The following is a 17,893-nucleotide window of genomic DNA, read 5'->3' as shown; positions in this document are numbered from 1 at the left end:
TGACTTAGAACTCGTCGCTTTGTTATTATTACTGATAGCCTACAACACCATAAACCATATAGAGAAAAGTGACATGACCCAAGATAAAAAGAAAAGGAGTACTTGTGGCACCTTAGAGACGACCAAATTTATTAGAGCATAAGCTTTCGTGAGCTACAGCTCACTTCATCGGATACATACAGTGGAAAATATGGTGGGGAGATTTTATATACACAGAGAACATGAAACAATGGGTGTTACCATACACACTGTAACAAGAGTGATCAGAAAAGGTGAGCTATTACCAGCAGGAGAGCTGGGGGCGGGGGAACCTTTTGTAGTGATAATCAAGGTGGGCCATTTCCAGCACTTTACAAGAACAGCAGGATGGGAAATAAACAAGGGAAAATAGTTTGCTTACAGACAGCCCCCCCCCCCCCCGAAGCTGAAGCAAATACTCACCAGCAACCACACAACAAAAACACTAACCCAGGAACCTATCCTTGCAACAAAGCCCGTTGCCAACTGTGTCCACATATATATTCAGGGGACACCATCATAGGGCCTAATCACATCAGCCACACTAGCAGAGGCTCATTCACCTGCAAATCTACCAATGTGATATATGCCAGCAATGTCATATGCCATGTGCCAGCAATGCCCCTCTGCCATGTACACTGGCCAAACTTGACAGTCTCCACATAAAAGAATAAATGGACACAAATCAGACGTCAAGAATTATAACGTTCAAAAACCAGTCGGAGAACACTTCAATCTCTTTGGTCACTCGATTACAGACCTAAAAGTGGCAATTCTTCAACAAAAAAACTTCAGAAACAGACTCCATTGAGAGACTACTGAATTGGAATTAATTTGCAAACTGGATACAATTAAATTAAGCTTGAATAAAGACTGGGAGTGGGTGTGTCATTACACAAAGTAAAACTATTTCCCCATGTTTATTTCCTCCCCCGCCTCCTCTGCTGTCCCTCAGATGTTCTTGTCAACTGCTGGAAATGGCCCACCTTGATTATCACTAAAAAAGGTCGTCCCCCCAACTCTCCTGCTGGTAATAGCTCACCTTTCCTGATCTCTCTTGTTACGGTCTGTATGGCAACACCCATTGTTTCATGTTCTCTGTATACATAAAATCTCCCCACTGTATTTTCCACTGTATGCATCCGATGAAGTGAGCTGTAGGTCACGAAAGCTTATGCTCTAATAAATTTGTTCGTCTCTAAGGTGCCACATGTACTCCTTTTCTTTTTTGGATACAGACTAACATGGCTGCTACTCTGAAACATGACATAACATGACATTTTCCTCTTGAAAATGTATGAATAATATAGTAGGAAATGTATCGTTGCACACCTCCATTGCATATAGAAACAGCCAATGGAAGTTTAAGATCATAGAACAAAACTGATAGTTTGGTTAGACTGTATGAGGTCCAAATAAGTTATATTTGTCTATACTCTATAAGGATCTACAATATATCATTTTAAAGGTACCAGGTATTGTCCTTTAGGAAAAAATACTGTAATCCATAAATATTTTTACAGTTATAGTGAATGCCTATAGATGGTGTGGTCACATTGTATCCTGTTACTCTAGTTTAAATCTGGAGTAACTCTACAGAAGTCAATTTCCCCAGATTTGGACTAGTACAAAATGAAATGAGAGCAGAATTTGGCTTTGTCTCACAGAGAAAGGCAAAGAATGAAGCACTAGAGTCCAATTCTGCCCTTAAATATCCATGTAGACTTCCCACTGACAACGCTTGTTACACAGGCTTAACTGATGGCAGCACTGGGCCCTTGATTTGTACATCATATGTAGTAGGATTCTAAATCTGAGATTCAGTGGTCTGTATCAAGTCTGGCATTTAGAGATGTGTATTTCAACTGAATTAAACAGTACTCATCTGATCCCCCTTTATAAGTGAAAATTAGCCAATGATAATTTGACCACATTTGGAATTAATCAAAGAATCTGAAGCCCATCTGAAACCCACCAATGTAGCAGCAGCACAAGGTTACCAGACGTACTAAGAACATTTAGAAAAGGGAGGGATCTGAGCTAGTGTATCACTGACTTATTCTGGTCAAAGCTGGAAGGCGTAGCTCTGGAAAGAGTCTTGTTCTTATCCTCTATGATGCAGAAGCTAGGTCTAATATAGGGAAGGGAAAAAGGATGCTGTTGCTGGGGTACTGGCATTTTGCTGAATCAGACAGAATCAGTTGTCAGGGAGAGGGTGAGTAAGGTGAGGGTGGCAGGACTGCCATCCCTACACATCCCCCATCAAGAAGTAAAAAAAACTAGGACCCATCACTCTCTCAAGTTGCTGACATAATCATAAGCTCATTCTTTATTTTTTCATGTTAGATGAGGGAAAAACTATCTTTTTTAAAAAATAAAAATTCCGACACCACATATATATACTCCAGAGTTCTCAACCAGTGGTCCAGCGCCCCCTAGGGAGCCACAAGCAGGTTTCAGAGGGTCCACCAAGGATGGCCAGCATTAGACTTGCTAGGCCCAAGGGTAGAAAGCCAAAGTCCCAACGCATGGGTCTGAAGCTCAGGGTCCCAAGCCCTGCTACCTTGGGCTGAAGCTGAAGCCTGAGCAACTTAACTTTGCAGGGTCCCCTGTGGCGTGGGGCCCCAGGCAATTTCCCTGCTTGCCGATGTAGGCCCTGGCTTTGATACGCAGAAAAAGAGTTGAGGCAAAGGTGGGTCGTGGAATTTTTATAGCATGTACTGATGATTATGGAGTCCTGCCTTATGAACAGAGAAGGGTGATCATCCTGTGAATCACAACATACTTGACTTGCCATCTTTTTTCTCCCTATTATATCAAGCATCACAAAAATCTGTCCAGAACAATATGTGGGTTGCCTGGCTCCCCAATATAATGCCTCCCCAAACAATTTCTGGCAATGGATGGCTAAGGGCTGGAAAGGGCAGCAATTCTGTGTTCCCCTATTGGCAAGGAGGAACACCATATTAGGATCATATAAGGTATTGCCCATCCCTGTGATACAACCCTAGCCACATTTATGAACGTGCAGAAGTGAGTGGCAACTTTGATTAAAGGCAGAGGTTTTTTACAATTGCATTTGCAAGTTTACACCGTAAGAGCAGCATGAATAAGAACCAAAAGCAATGCTAAAAAAAAAAAAGGAGTACTTGTGGCACCTTAGAGACTAACCAATTTATTTGAGCATAAGCTTTCGTGAGCTACAGCTCCCTGAAGCTCCCTGTAGCTCACGAAAGCTTATGCTCAAATAAATTGGTTAGTCTCTAAGGTGCCACAAGTACTCCTTTTCTTTTTGCGAATATAGACTAACATGGCTGTTACTCTAAAATCAATGGTGTTATTGTTCCAACAAGAGCTGATCTGCTGTTATCTTCTGCAAATGTACAAAGGGTAGAGATTCAAAGGAAGAACTCATAAAGACTCTCACAGAGAGCAAGTATAAGAGTTAAAGGTCCCAAAAGTAAAAGGTCTGATAAGTTTGCCATATCTGAAAGGCTTGTCTCCACATTTAATCTCAGACATGATACAGATTTTTTTTGTCCCAACATAACAACAATAGGTAAGAACTCTTAAAAAGAGTTCAAATGATTTAGGAAGATAACTCCTAAATCCCATTTCAAAGAGGAGTGCATCAAAGCACATTAACAAACTGTGCATCAGCAGTGTTCACACAGACAATTAGTCTGCAGCAAGCTAACACAGGGTAGATTCACACCCCACCTTGGCATGATCGAATTCTTAATGTAGACAAGCCCTCATTCCCACTGAAAATTAATAGGACTTAGGTGCCTAAGTCATTTAGCTACTGTTAAACTGTTTACTCAATTTATCTTTTGCGGAAATTTTATACAGGTGATGCAAACCTTTCCACTATGGACTGAGACACTATGGGCATGTCTACACGTAGTACAGAGCTGCAGTGGCGCAGCTGTACTGATGATCTAGTGAAGAGGCTTCATGCCAGCAGGAGAGAGCTCTCCTTTAGGCATAATAAAACCACCTCCAGAACAGAAGAAGCTATGTTGATGGGAAAAGCTCTGTGCACACAAGCGCTTATGTTGGTGTAACTTATATCGCTCAGGGGTGGCTTATTCACACCCCTGAGAGACATAAGTTATGCCAACATAGACTGTAGAGTAGACATAGCCTATGTCTTTTCTTTACCACCACTCCCAAACCCTTTCCTCTTTCCTACTTTCCCTTTTTCTCACAATCAAGTCTCTCATTGTTTCAGTTGTCACCAGTTAAAAATGGCAAGATTATCTTTGACTAGCAATTTCTTCTCCAGTTGTATTTCTCATGTGGTTAAATTGGCATTTATCACTTTCTAAACAGTTTGAGTATCTAGAAAGAAAGGATCAGGCAGACATTAAATTAGTCCAAACAAAAAAGGGCCATGTTTGTATAATTCAATGACTGTGTTGAAAAAAAGATGTAGAACCAGAAATTATTGAACCAAAATTGGTGTATCAGATATTAGGCATACTCAATAGACCAAATAATGAGGGGATGTGCTATTCCACTAATCACTGTCTTTTTTGGGTTCTTAAAGATAACGCCTTAAGGAGAAGAATACAGAAGAACAGATGGAAGCTACTGGCATGAGTGTCACCATTGGCTGCCACCCCTACCATCTCCATCACCCCTACCAAAGATCTTCTTTGTCTTAGTCCTGATGGCCAAAGAGAGGGACACAGATAACATTGCCACCTCTACCAACTCCAGCAGAATCCATAACACCACTTTGGATGAAATAGGACAGGATTTTAACAAGAGCAGCAGCAACAGCCACTCCAGCTCATCTCAACTAACTTCTTCTCTTTTATCCAAAAGGAAAGCATTACCTTCTCTGATACCATCTAAGAGACAATCAAACAAGGTTTTTATTTTTTCCCTTTTAAAACTCTTTCCAGATAAAGGGAAAGGGAACAAGAAATGTCATCAGAATGAAAGCTTTACTTAGTACTTTACATTTAAAATGCTTTAACTGTTTTCTCTTCTTCTCTATATCTTTAATAAAAGGTTAAAAGGCTTTTTAATGGTGTCTTTGCCATCGTACTAAGCAGGCTGAGGTCTCTCTATGCCAAATGCCAGACCTTGTTTAACACTGTTTAATGACAGTCAGTGACTGGTTATGTTAACACCTTTGGTCCATTTATTCTATCTAAATTAACATAACACTTCCTTATGGGGCTTGTCTATTACTTGTCTTCCTATTTGCTCCCTTCATTCATCTCACACTTCTTCTATTGCCTTAATTCTTCATGCTTTTCTTTTCTACACAAAACTCTTTAGAACTCACTTTCTCTTTCTGTGGGCATGTCTTCATTATGGAGCTAAATGGGTGCTGCTGCAATCGATGTGGTGGCATTGATTTAGTGAGTCTGGTGAAGACATGCCAAATTGATGGGAGAGTGCTCTCCCATTGATTTCTGTACTCCACCTCCCCAAGAAGTGTAAGGTAAGTTGGCGGGAGAGTGTCTCCTGTCGACACAGCACAGTGTAGACACTACAGTCAATGGATCTACCCACGGCAACTTTAGTTACGTTATTCACGTACCCGAAGTAACGTAGCTTATATCTATTTACTGCAGTTGTGTAGACCATGCCTCACTCTCTCAATTTATACTCCATCTCATAACCTGTTTCTTTTCCTCTCATTAATGCACTTCTAATGATCTCTCGTCTTCTCTCTTCCTCTTTTTGCTTACCCAATATTTTGTACTCATTCAGGACAATCACAGCTGTTGATTTTTTTTTTGCTTTTGGTGATTACTGTATTTTATTCCCCTCTCTCTTTCCATGGAGCCAGGGTGCTACATAAATAGAATGTAATGTTACCAGTTCAAACACAATCCAGGCAAATATTGACCAAAACCTGTTACTATTTAACAGCTAATTGGTAGCTTATGGAATGGTGTTCTCAGTCTGATTCCTGGTGGCCGAGTGCCTATATAACAAAAACCACCCCCATGAATGAACACTATTTGCATTTATTGGTCCCTTAGTTGATGATTTCTGAAACATCAAGAGTAAAGAGAGTGCCCTAGTTAAACACTCCATTGACCTCTCAAAAGAAACAAGTACAAAGGGAACATTTTAATTTCCAGTAGGGACTAGGATATGATAATAAATAATTCTGCTGAGGGAACAAGAGGGAAATATACAGAGATATAATTTTTTTTAAAACAGCTTCTCTCTAGGTGAATTAGACTACAGAGCTCAGAAAGGATAAAATTTAGTGTAATATAGATCACAAGAGTTTTGTAGCTTCCGCTTTTACTGTTAAAATGCAGTGCTATTATTTTTACCAGATGACAACCTCAACGCATAAGAGTTTACAACCCCATTTTGCTCCATTGATGTCAATAGGATATATGCTTTATAGAGGGAACAGTTATTTCCTGGAAGCTAAAAAATAGATCCCATTTTAAAAAACATCCAAGTTACAATTAGTTTTCTTGTCCTTACAACTGCACAAATTTGAAGATCAATATAAAACACAAAATAAATAATCTCAGAAGCCTTCAAATGACATTGTTTGCAACTTTAAAATTATTGGGAAAATGCTCTCCCTTACCTGTCCCCCATAATAAAATTCTTCAGAATCATTATCTCCTTCAGAATCTTCTTCAACTGCACTATTGTGCCTCGAGTCCTTATTTAAATAAATAAATAAATGTTAGCAAATGAAACAGGAGAATTACATTTGCTTTTCTGCTTTTTGTAATTATGTATGTTACAAATAAACACTTCACACACTTTAGTTAGAGTTTTCATTAGTAATGTATAGGCAAGAGGATTGTGGGCCTGACTGAAACAATGAATGGCAAAATTCAAGTCTTCCCCTATAGGTAGGGCCCAACCAAATTCATGGCCATGAAAAATGCATCACAAACCATGAAATCTCATCTCCCCCTGTGAATTTGGTCTTTTGGGTGCTTTTACCCTATCCTATACAGATTTAATAGGGGAGACCAGTGTTTCTCAAATTGGGGGTCCTGGCCCAAAAGGCAGTTCTGGGGGGGGTGTCACAAGGTTATTTTAGGGGCGTTGCAGTACTGCCACCCTTACTTCTACGCTGCCTTCAGAGCTGGGCAGCCAGAGAGCAGCAGCTGTTGCCCGGGCATCCAGCTCTGAAGGCATCGCCCCACCATGCCAGCAGCAGCACAGAAGTAAGGGTGGCAACACCATTCCATGTTGCCCTTTACTTCTGCGCTGCTGCCTTCAGAGCTGGGCGGCCAGAGAGTGGTGGCTACTGACTGAGGGCCCAGCTCTGCAATCTGCAGTGCAGAAGTAAGGGTGGCAATATCATACCATGCCCTCCTTACGTCTGCGCTGATGTTGGCTGTGTCTCTGCCTTCAGAACTGGGCTCCTGGCCAGCAGCCGCCACTCGCCAGCTGCCCAGCTCTGAATGCAGCGCCGCCGCCAGCAGCAGTGCAGAAGTAAGGGTAGCAGTACTGCAACCCCCCCTACAATAACCTTGCAACCCCCCCCACAACTCCTTTTTGGGTCAGGACCAGTGTTCCCTCTAATTTTTTACGTCCATGTGTGAATGAATTTTGTTATATGCACCAATATGGAGGTGATGTATGACACATCACCTTCATATTGGTGTACATAACAAAATTCATATGGTGGGGCCAAGGGGTTCTGAGTGTGGGAGGGGACTCAGGGCTGGGGCAGAGGTTTGGGTGAGGAGGGATGAGGGCTTTGGCTGGGGGTGCAGGCTCTGTTGTGGGGCTGCGGATGAGGGGTTCAGGGTGCGGGAGGGGGCTCAGGGGGCTGGGGCAGAGGGTTGGGGTGCGGGCTCTAGGGTGGGGCTGGGGATGATGGGTTTGGGGTGCAGGCTGCCCCCGGGCTGCAGTGGGGAGAGAGATGACTCCCCCGAGCCCTCTCTCGCCACAGCAGCTCGGGGCCAGGGGAGAGGCGCCTCTCCCTGGCCACGCCAGCTTCGTCGGGGCTCGGCCGGGCCGAGGGAGGGGCTCCTCGCCCCCAGCCAGGGCTGGTCCATGCTGGGGCCGTTGGGGAGGGGCGGCTCTCCCTGCTACTGCAAATCCGTGCTGGTGCTTGTGCCGGCGGGGAGGGGTGCCTCTCCCCACCAAGGTAGGTCCGTGCTTTGGCAGGCGGGGAAGGGCGCCTCTCCCCGCCACAGTCCTGAGCCCCTGTGCGGGGCTTAATAGGCAGCTGCGTGGCCACGCAGCTTAGAAGGAACTTAGGTTAGGAGCTGTACAATTACAACACTGTGAAATTTCAGATTTAAATAGCTGAAATCATGACATTTACAATTTTTAAAATCCCATCACCATGAAATTGACCCAAATGGACCATGAACTTTGTAGGTCTCTACCTAGAGGACATTAACCTATTGTATTCTGGCAAATCAACTATAATAGTCTATATTAATTTGTCAACAACATAAATAACACTTAGATTTTACATAACAACATTCATCTTCAAATACCTTTAAAAGAATTAACTTATTAGTTTACACTCACAATAGGGACGACTCATAGAAAAAGGTACCATTTTATCAATGTAAGTTAGAAAGTCACACTTTAGTTCTTGCTTAATGTCATTCAACTGCTTAAGGACATTATTGCTTGATTTCCCACAATCCATTTGTCATTCACAGCCCATCTGTTAACAGGAGCTCACATAAATTGAATACTTGATAAAATCATAAAGACTAAATTCTCCTATTTGACCCACACTTTATCTATTGCACATTTTGCATTCACAGGAGGCACAAAACTTCCATAATGACCCAGAAATCAACTGTGTGAATTGAACAGAATTTTTCCTTTAATCTTATATATTCAGAAAAGTCAGATATACTTTTGCCACCAATTCCATGGCCTCATATTCTAATCTTATCTCCTTACCTCTGCCTGTAAATTCATACTATATGCTGTGCACGTGTATACTGAGTGAAAATCATATTTTCAGCCAATTTCATAGCAATTTTAAGAATTTTTTGCTGGTATTTTACTGAAGAAAAACAAAAGGATGTATTCAGTTTCCTCTGCCTAATAATAACCTTAGCTCCATGGGAAGCATGCTGCAAATATAAACAAAATAAATACACCAACTATACAAACAAAGAAAAATGGAACTCCTCATACTAGAAGAGTAATAAACTCATCATATATGATATAATCACACAATGAAGTAAAGACTATGATTGTCTGGCTCACAGACATGGTTGGTGTTAAAGATTTTCATTAACAGGGTTTCTTAAATAAATGCCTTACTTGGATCCTAATTCAATTTAAAATTTATAAAAAGTTCAATTTCTTTGCCATGAAAATTAAACCTATCTCAAGCTTTTCATCGTGAAAATAAATCTAACTTCAACTAACATTTTTAAAAATAAAAATATTTCTTCACCAGGAATGTACTCCACAATACTTTGCAATTTGTGACTGTTTTGGTTCTCTAAGCTTTAAAGATCATTGAATAAAATTCTGTGATAGTCAAAAATTTCCACTGCAACTTCTTATATAAAATAAGGCCCTATATGCTGCAAACACAACCACATCAGGAAACCTCGCTGCAACAGGGCTGTCCTCTATCTCAGTATAAAACGTGATGAAACCAGCAAACCATTACAACCAAAAGTAGACTACAGTTCAGGAACTTATCCTTATTTAAGAAAGCATTTAACACTAAACATGTACTTTAGCACTTTCCTGAATCAGGGCCATAAAGTGCTTAAGCCCTTTGATTACAGTGGCAGTAATGTGGTAATAAGCAGTATGATTGGTAATAAGGGTTTGCCAGACTGCGTGTGTGTCAGTTTTCACCAAAGATTTCATCTTAATGCTGTTTCTTAACTAGGTTATGTCCCTGATCAGACCTAGTTATGAAACGAAGTATAAATTACACACTGAAATCATGGGGCCTGATACGCCAAAAAACACCTATTGTTAACTCTGTCATGAACAGGTCCATTGACTTCAATGGGACTGTCATGCTCACATTAGTAAGCACTAAGCTAGGAAGTGAATGTTTAAAATATCTGGTCCTGTGCATAAGACCAAGTTAGGAGACAATTGCTGTGTGACCAGCTTCTCTGACACAGTTGTACTTCCAAGGCAGAAAGCGTCTATTTTATGGGAAAGGTTCAGTCATCCTAGATTGATAACACTTTGCATATCTTTTAACAACCTCCTTGCAAAACTATAGATTGTTTGTGAACATCTGGAGTAAAATCCTGACCTCTTTGATGTCAACGGCAAAAGTCTCATTGACTTTGGTGGGGCCAGAATTTTATCCTTGTGTTTATTTTAACAAATTAAATGCAAAAGAAATATTGTTATGTTTTGTAGTTTCAAAAAGAAAAGGAGTACTTGTGGCACCTTAGAGACTAACCAATTTATTTGAGCATGAGCTTTCGTGAGCTACATTTCACTTCATCGGATGCGAAGTGAGCTGTAGCTCACGAAAGCTTATGCTCAAATAAATTGGTTTGTCTCTAAGGTGCCACAAGTACTACTTTTCTTTTTGCGAATACAGACTAACACGGCTGCTACTCTGAAACCTGTCGTTTTGTAGTTTGTTACTCTACCTTCCAATGAAAATATGTATAAGGACTACATTAATAAAGCAATACCATACCTCTCCATTTTCCCTCTGTAATTTTGATTTTATAGATAAGCAACAGTTAACATCACTGGTTTTTCTTAATTCTAAAAAAAATAATTAAAAAGGAAAATAGTTAATAGCCATGACAAATCTAAAATCATTTTATTTATGTAATTAAAAAACAGAACTGAAATAATAATAGTAGTAGTAGTAGTATTTGCATTACTGTAACATCTAGATGCCTCAGTTATGGACAAGGACTCCACTGTACTAGGTGTTGTACAAACACAGAACAAAAAGACTGTCCCTGCTCCAAAGAGCTTACAATCTAGCAATATAAAAACAAGAAGCCAAGATGCCTCAGGAATCCATGATTCTACAATACAAAATGCTGCATAAATAGATATTTCCCCATCACTTTTATTTACTTGTAAACTAGACTTAAGCTATGTCCACACTTATGGAGGTGTGTAGAGTACAGGACCTGCATATGTAGCTACTCACTGCAGTGAACGGCAGGCTGTGTCCACACTTAGCACTGCGGTTTGTGGTTGTATGCCACAGTGAAAGGCTCTGGCCAACGTGTAGACAACAGGGAAAGGCTCCAGCAGAGGGCAGGCAGCAGAACATTATAATAGCCAGGTAGATGCCCTGGGAGGCACTGCTTGGGAGTTTAGAGAGCCATGTAGAGTATATACCCTGGAGGTTCAGGTGTGTCACTCTACTGTACTTGCCCAAGCCATGCCTCACTGTCTACACTGCTATTTATAGCTGTGCTAGCTGGGTGTGCCATGTCTGTACTCTACATGTCACCGTAATTGGGTGCCATTTTAAATTTCTTCTATGCTGGAATGTTACAAGATGACAATTGAGATATTGATTTTAATCGGATTTTACATAAGAATAAAAGAAACTGGCAAAATAAAGTCATTTCATTTTCTTTATGAAGACAAAGGTTTTGTTTTGACGTTTAATATAAAATTTCACGCTTGATTTAAAATAGTATAACACGAATATCTTTAAAGAAAAATATTTAACTTAAAGGTCTGATTACGATCTCATAGCTGTTTTGCTTCTCTGTAACTCCACTGATTTACATCAGTTTAAGTGAGATCAGATTTCAGGCCTAAAATGTTTGCTTTCTAGCAACTTTGTAACAGTTTTCCATTCCTGCACCAAGAGTATATTTTTCAGGATAATTCTACGTTAAACACAAAAGACTATGTTAAAATAACATTATTAAGGTTGCAAAATCAAGCACTCAAAAGTTAGGAAATGACAGAATTAAGGTTGCCTGTGCAGTCTCCTTTCTACCCACTTGCTCCCAGTCCCCCATCCCCATTCCCTGTTTCTTTCCCTGGCTTCCAGTCCCAGTCTCCTTGTCCAGCTAGTCGCAGTTCCCTTTCCCAGCCAATCCCAGCTTGTCCCCCAGCTCTGAGTCTCAGCCTCTACCCCTGCCTCTCATCCCAACTCAGCTCCCACTCCCAGTTTTCTTCTCTCCTCCTGGCAGCTTCCAGTTACAATCTCCCACTACCCCCAGGATCCCAATCTACTCCTGCCACTCCAGTTCTTGTCCCCTCTGCGGTCCAATTTGACAGCTTCCTCCTCCACACTGCCTGGGTCCTGCAGTGGAGTCACTGAGAGCACAGAAGAGAGAATTTTCCTACTCTCATTTCACATGTCCAAACCCAAACCCAGCACAGCTTGCAGCACCTCAGAGCTGCAACTGTAGGGAGTCAGTCCTGTGCTGCAACATGCTTAATGTGGACAGGATATTTAAGGAATTTAGCAGCTGAGCATATATGAACTGCGATTTTTAAAAGCTTATAACTTAGCCAAATGTGGGCAGATTTTCATGGGGTTGGTTGGCAAAACGTACATCCCTGACACTACCTGGGCAAATTTCAAGTCTCTGCTCCAAAGCATGAGGTTGCTAGAGCTTTTCAAAGATAAGGGTGCTGGAATTTTTTAACAAGGTCAAAACAATGTGTTCTTCCCTAGCTTTGTTCTCGAAAATGGCTAAACCATTTATGCTGAACATTTAAAAAAATTCAGCCTGAGGTAGATACCTGACATAGAAATGTTCATCCCAAATGGTTAAAATTTAGCAAAGTGATAAGCAAATGAAAATGAGGTCTTACAAAGGGAAGTGTTGGGCAGCCTTAATGATCAGCAAATGTGTCCCATTGCATTCAAATAGGATTGCTTTAGCATGATTGCAAGCCATGGAATGTGTAAAAAACATACATTGCCTATACACTCCCCAAAAGAAATATTTTAGTTGCTTCTATTCCAAAAGGTATGACCATACCCAACAATGAGCTTGTGCGAAAACTACAAGATGCACAGCAATTCGTATTGGCATATCATTTTTTATGTATGGGCAGTATCCTGCAGTCCCCCACAAAACTTTAACTTGAAAAATCATTTGTGACTCTTAATATTACCTGTTGCGATTCTATGGAAAATTACTGGAATTGACTCTGTTGTAACTAACACATCTTCATCATTATCTGAACTGGAAACATATGTGTTATCTATAAAAGAGAAACAGTTCTTAGGATAATGGGCACATAATAAGGGCCTGATCCACAGTCCAATGACACCATCCAAGCAGTCTCCCAGGCTGCCCCACTGGTATGCTTCCATAAGTGACATAAAGGAACTACTTCCTATCTGTGGGTCTCCTTTGTGCACTGAAGTGCCTAAATATGCAAAACATGTAAAGGGTAGGAGAAAGGAAGGTTAACTTCCTTTGGCCCTGATCTTGCAATGAGATCTAAGCAGGATGGACCTCCTGTGCCACGCAGAGTCCCACTGAAGGCAATGCATTGGTCCAGTGATCCACTTCTCGCAGGACTGTGTCTTTCAACCATAAATACATGGTGCTCATTTGGCATCATCACAGCATGTGTTAGTTAACACAACATACAAAGATCAATGGAACAATAGGCAATAACATTTCTACGTCAGCCAATGTGTATCATTATGGACATTTATTTACTGGCAAAATACTCAATGTCTCCTACAGGAGTCATGCAGATACACTGTATCAATTCATATTAATGGAAATTTAGTATACTCATTGACAGTATATACAGCTCTTTTGGAGCATAATTATCCTAATATTATGTTACCATGATGAGGAAATGGTTTCAAAGATCATGCTCAGTGCCATTAATACTACATCTAAAAATATCAGTGATACTTTCATGACTTTAGCAATGTATAAACAATGTGGAGACACCCTTACTGTTTAAAATAGTTTTAGTTTCACTTACAACTATGAAACTTTTCAATAGCTGCCACTACTGACAGTTGCCGCATCATATTGGTTCAGGGACTTAAGCTTAATGTTCAGCTGTTTCCAATCACTCAGAGATTTGTGAAGCAATTCATTCAGTTTTAGGTGATGATTTCAACATTGTTACTAGTGCCATAGTGGTGATGTGACATAGGTAACAGAAATGTATGAAACTGATGTACCCATAATTCCCTGAGCTGTTCCTATAATATCTACAAATTTACCGGCTGAGGATTCTCTTTCAGTCTAATTAACACCCAAACATCTAGGGCAACAATCTGTTCTGGGTTATTAAACATACTAGCAGTCTGTTTGGTGATCACAGTCTATTCTTGCTCTGCATGGGCACATGGATCCACTCTTACCTATAAATTAGCAAGATTAGGGCCTTAGTCATTTGTTTAGGAGTTTTCTAAAAGGTGGAATACACATTAAAATGAAAAATATTACAAAAAGAGCATACAGATTCTTGTCACTTATAGCAGTTTTGACCTTTAAGACATATTATGTCTTGATCCTAAAAGATGCAGCACTGATGCAACAAAGCACCTAAGCACACGCTTAAGATTAAGAACACGAGTAGTCCCATTGACTTCACAAACATGTTTAAGTGCTTTGTTGAATCAGGAGCCAGAATGTTCAGCCCTTTACTGGATCGAGCCATATATTTCATACCAAACAGGAGTTAGGTTGTTTTTAGATTATCATCATTGACGGCTTTAGACATGGTAAGCGTCACAACCCCCTTCTCGCTAAACTCGTGAATCAGGTTTTCTCACCCTGACCTGGCTGACAAATCAAGGCTGAAAAGGAGGAATGACTGTGAAAACAATCTAACTAACAGGAAATGATTAGCTAAAAGAAGCTCCTAGAACACATTAATGCAGTTTCAAATATCTTCATCTGAACCTCTGAATATTGCTCTAACAATGATATTTGCTTCAAGCACAAGAATGTTGCACTGTACCTGGATAATCCTCCGAGACATGTACTGAATAGGATATGCTGAAAGAAACAGAAAAAGAAAGAAACAAGGGTGTTAATAACAATAACAGTTAGCATAAGAATTTTTCTACTTCTGTATTATCTGTTTATTTATAGATTTCTGACAGTTTCTAAGACAGGAGGCAACAGCTACTTTGACAGCTTTTGAAGTGCTTAGCTAAAAAAATGTAATGCCCCATTTCAAAGGTTTACTTCTGCTAAACCAGCTCAGGTCTAAATTAAACTGTCTTAAAAATATCATGATTTCATTACAAAGTGTTCTCTCTACAGTAATATTTCACTGCCTCCATTGAGCCTACTATGTTTTATTTGTTTAAATGTATACATATGTCCCAATCCTACAATTAGTTCCATGTGGGCATAACACTGACTTCAGTGGGATTGTATAGGTGTAGAACAGGGGTCTCAAACACGCAGCCCGTGGGCCGCATGCGGCCCGCGGGGTTATTTTCTCTGGCCTGCTAGCTCCCCGCAGCCCCCGCAGCATTTACCTAGAGCGGCTCCAGCCCGGCATGCACCGGGGGCAGGGCAGGCTCCCTCCCTGCTTGTCCTGCCCCCGCGCCGCTCCGGGAAGTGGCCGGGACCTGGGGGAGGGGCACAGGGGTCTGTTGCCCTGGCCGCTCCTCCAGGTACCTTCCCCTCCCCCAGGTCCCGGCCACTTCCTGAAGTGGTGTGGGGACAGGGCAGGCAGGGAGGGAGCCTGCCCTGCCCCCGGTGCATGCCGGGCCGGAGCTTCGGGGGAGGTACCTGGAGGAGCGGCCAGGACAACACACAGACCCCTGTGCCCCGCCCTCCCCCAGGTCCCGGCTGCTTCCTGGAGTGGTGCAGGGGCAGTGCAGGCAGGGAGGGAGACTGCCCTGCCCCCCAGTGCACGCCGGTCCGGAGCTTCGGGGAAGGTACCTGGAGGGGTGGCCAGGGCAACACACAGACCCCTATATATAATATGTGTCTACCTGCATATCTAAATAATACATTCTGGTGTGTGCACAGTGCATGATGAGAAAAAAATATAGTTCTGGTCCTCCATAGGCAGAACTCCCAGTGGAATCAAGAGGTGATTCTACATGTACAGGGCTTTCAGGATCAGGTCCTTGGATTAAAAATATCCTCAGGCCAGATTCTGCAAACAACTACAACCAAGTTTAGGTCCTGATCCAAAGCCTGTTGAAGTCAATGGAAGCCTTGCAACTATGATTTTGTCGCAGTGGAGAGTGGGACAGAGGACAGATGTGTGCATAAACCATGAAAAAAAGGCAGAGATGCTTGGAAACCTTGAAGTAATGGAAAAGAAAAGAAAAGAAAAGAAAAGAAAAGAAAAGAAAAAAGGGTTTTGTGTTCCTAAAATAGCCTGGAGTGGGAAAGGGGGACTCCTAGATAAAATCTGCACAAAATTCTGAAGTTTCCTCCATCTGAGAGAGTATAAGGAGAAAATCTAACTGCCAGACTAAAATTAAATGATGAGCTGTCACACGGAAAAAGCAGTTTAAAGAGGCAGATGTGTTCACAAGGTTAAAAATAAATAAATGCTTAAAAACGTAAGGGACGTTTATTTGGAGTAAAAAATAAAGTCTGCATTTTTTATGAGAAACACTGCCAATCTAGTCTAAAGTCTAAAATTTAGTAGGAAATCTGTCTGTTTCCTATAGATTTCTTACTTCTGATGTTGAACCCTCCCCACCAAAATTTAATTAAATTCACTGCAAATAGTGGTTTCCCCCTTTTAATTAAATATTCTCTGAGCATGCAGGGGAATTTGTGCTGCCCTTCTGGAAGGGCATACTAATGGGGTGCTTCCCATGTATGCTGCAGCACTCAGAGGCACTGTGCCATATGTAGCTCCCACTGGGGCAGTTTGCCTCCACATCGGCCTTTACTTTGCTCTGCCTATCATGCACAATTGAGCCCGTAGTTAGGGAACAACAAAGTTGTTCATTTGAACCTGTGGCGAGAAGTAGCAAAATGCTTACACTTGTAATCATATATAAGTTACATTCAGCTTCCGGAAAAATGTTTAAAAAACTGAATTTGTTTTCAGTGCCAAAACATCTCTCTCATTTCTATGCATGAAAAGCTACATTATTTTTAATGCATTAACGGCAAGCTACTTCCTACTGATGGTACACCTGCTATATTTTAATTGAACCCTTAAAGCAATTAAAGACTTGACCAATCTCCCTTAAAGAGCTTCAGATTGGCAACACTACTCAAACAATCTCCAACTGATTTCAAAGGCAGTTTGGGCCAAGAGAGAACCAAAAGATTGTGGAGTTAAATCTGAGCACCTTAATGGCCATTAACGTTAAAGAACATTGTGGATGTTTAGCACCCCACAGGACTAAAACTTTAGAGAGCAAAAAAGCTTCCGTACTTTATTTTGTCAGTGCTCAGAGAGAGGCAATTGAAATTAATTTAAGCCTGGTCTACACACAGTATTACTATTTCAGTTAGGCAGTGCACTGGTGAGCTTCCTGGAGCTGAGGGAGGTACTCGGAGGAATGCAAAGGAAGAAGTACTAACAGAGGAATGCAGGAGAAGAAGTCAGCCTGTCCCTCCCTAGCCCAGCCAGGAACAGATCAGACCCACCTCCAGGAACCTCCCGCAGCTACAGGAAGGAGCTCCACAGCTGCTGCCGCTCTGAAGGCAGACCAGAAGTGAGGGTGGCAATCTCACAATCCCCCTACAACAGCTTTGTGATTCCCCACAACCCCTTTTGAGTCAGGACCCCTAGAGTTACAACACCATGAAATTTCAGATGTCAACATCTGAAACCGTGAAATTGACTAATTTTAAAATCCCATGACCGTGAAATTGACCAAAATGGATCATAAATTTGATAGTTTGGCTACTTATACCAATATAGCTTATTTCCCTTCTCATATAGGAATAAGAAAATTTATACTGATATAATTGCATCCGCGTTAGGAAGGTTGCACCCCTAGACAATAACAGCATAGTTAAAGTGGTACAAGTTTTCGGTG

The 17,893-nt window shown here is 41.3% G+C and overlaps 1 protein-coding gene across 1 annotated transcript in view; it reads right to left on the bottom strand.

Annotated features, from left to right (window-relative positions):
* PARP8 (poly(ADP-ribose) polymerase family member 8) overlaps positions 1–17,893 on the bottom strand; it is a 158,609-nt gene that overhangs the window by 73,189 nt on the left and 67,527 nt on the right. The window contains exons 3-6 of the mRNA XM_084627760.1: positions 14,878–14,915; positions 13,054–13,143; positions 10,640–10,710; positions 6,599–6,676 (exon numbers count right to left, since the gene is read on the bottom strand). Of these exons, the coding sequence (XP_084483886.1) occupies positions 6,599–6,676; positions 10,640–10,710; positions 13,054–13,143; positions 14,878–14,915 (277 nt within the window). The remainder of the gene's footprint in view (positions 1–6,598; positions 6,677–10,639; positions 10,711–13,053; positions 13,144–14,877; positions 14,916–17,893) is intronic.

This window comes from Lepidochelys olivacea (genome assembly GCF_965140295.1).
Source record: "Lepidochelys olivacea isolate rLepOli2 genome assembly, chromosome: 5".
NCBI lineage: Eukaryota > Metazoa > Chordata > Testudines > Cheloniidae > Lepidochelys > Lepidochelys olivacea.
The sequence above is the reverse complement of the archived record's forward strand: the minus strand, read 5'-3'. Positions and strand labels throughout refer to the sequence as shown.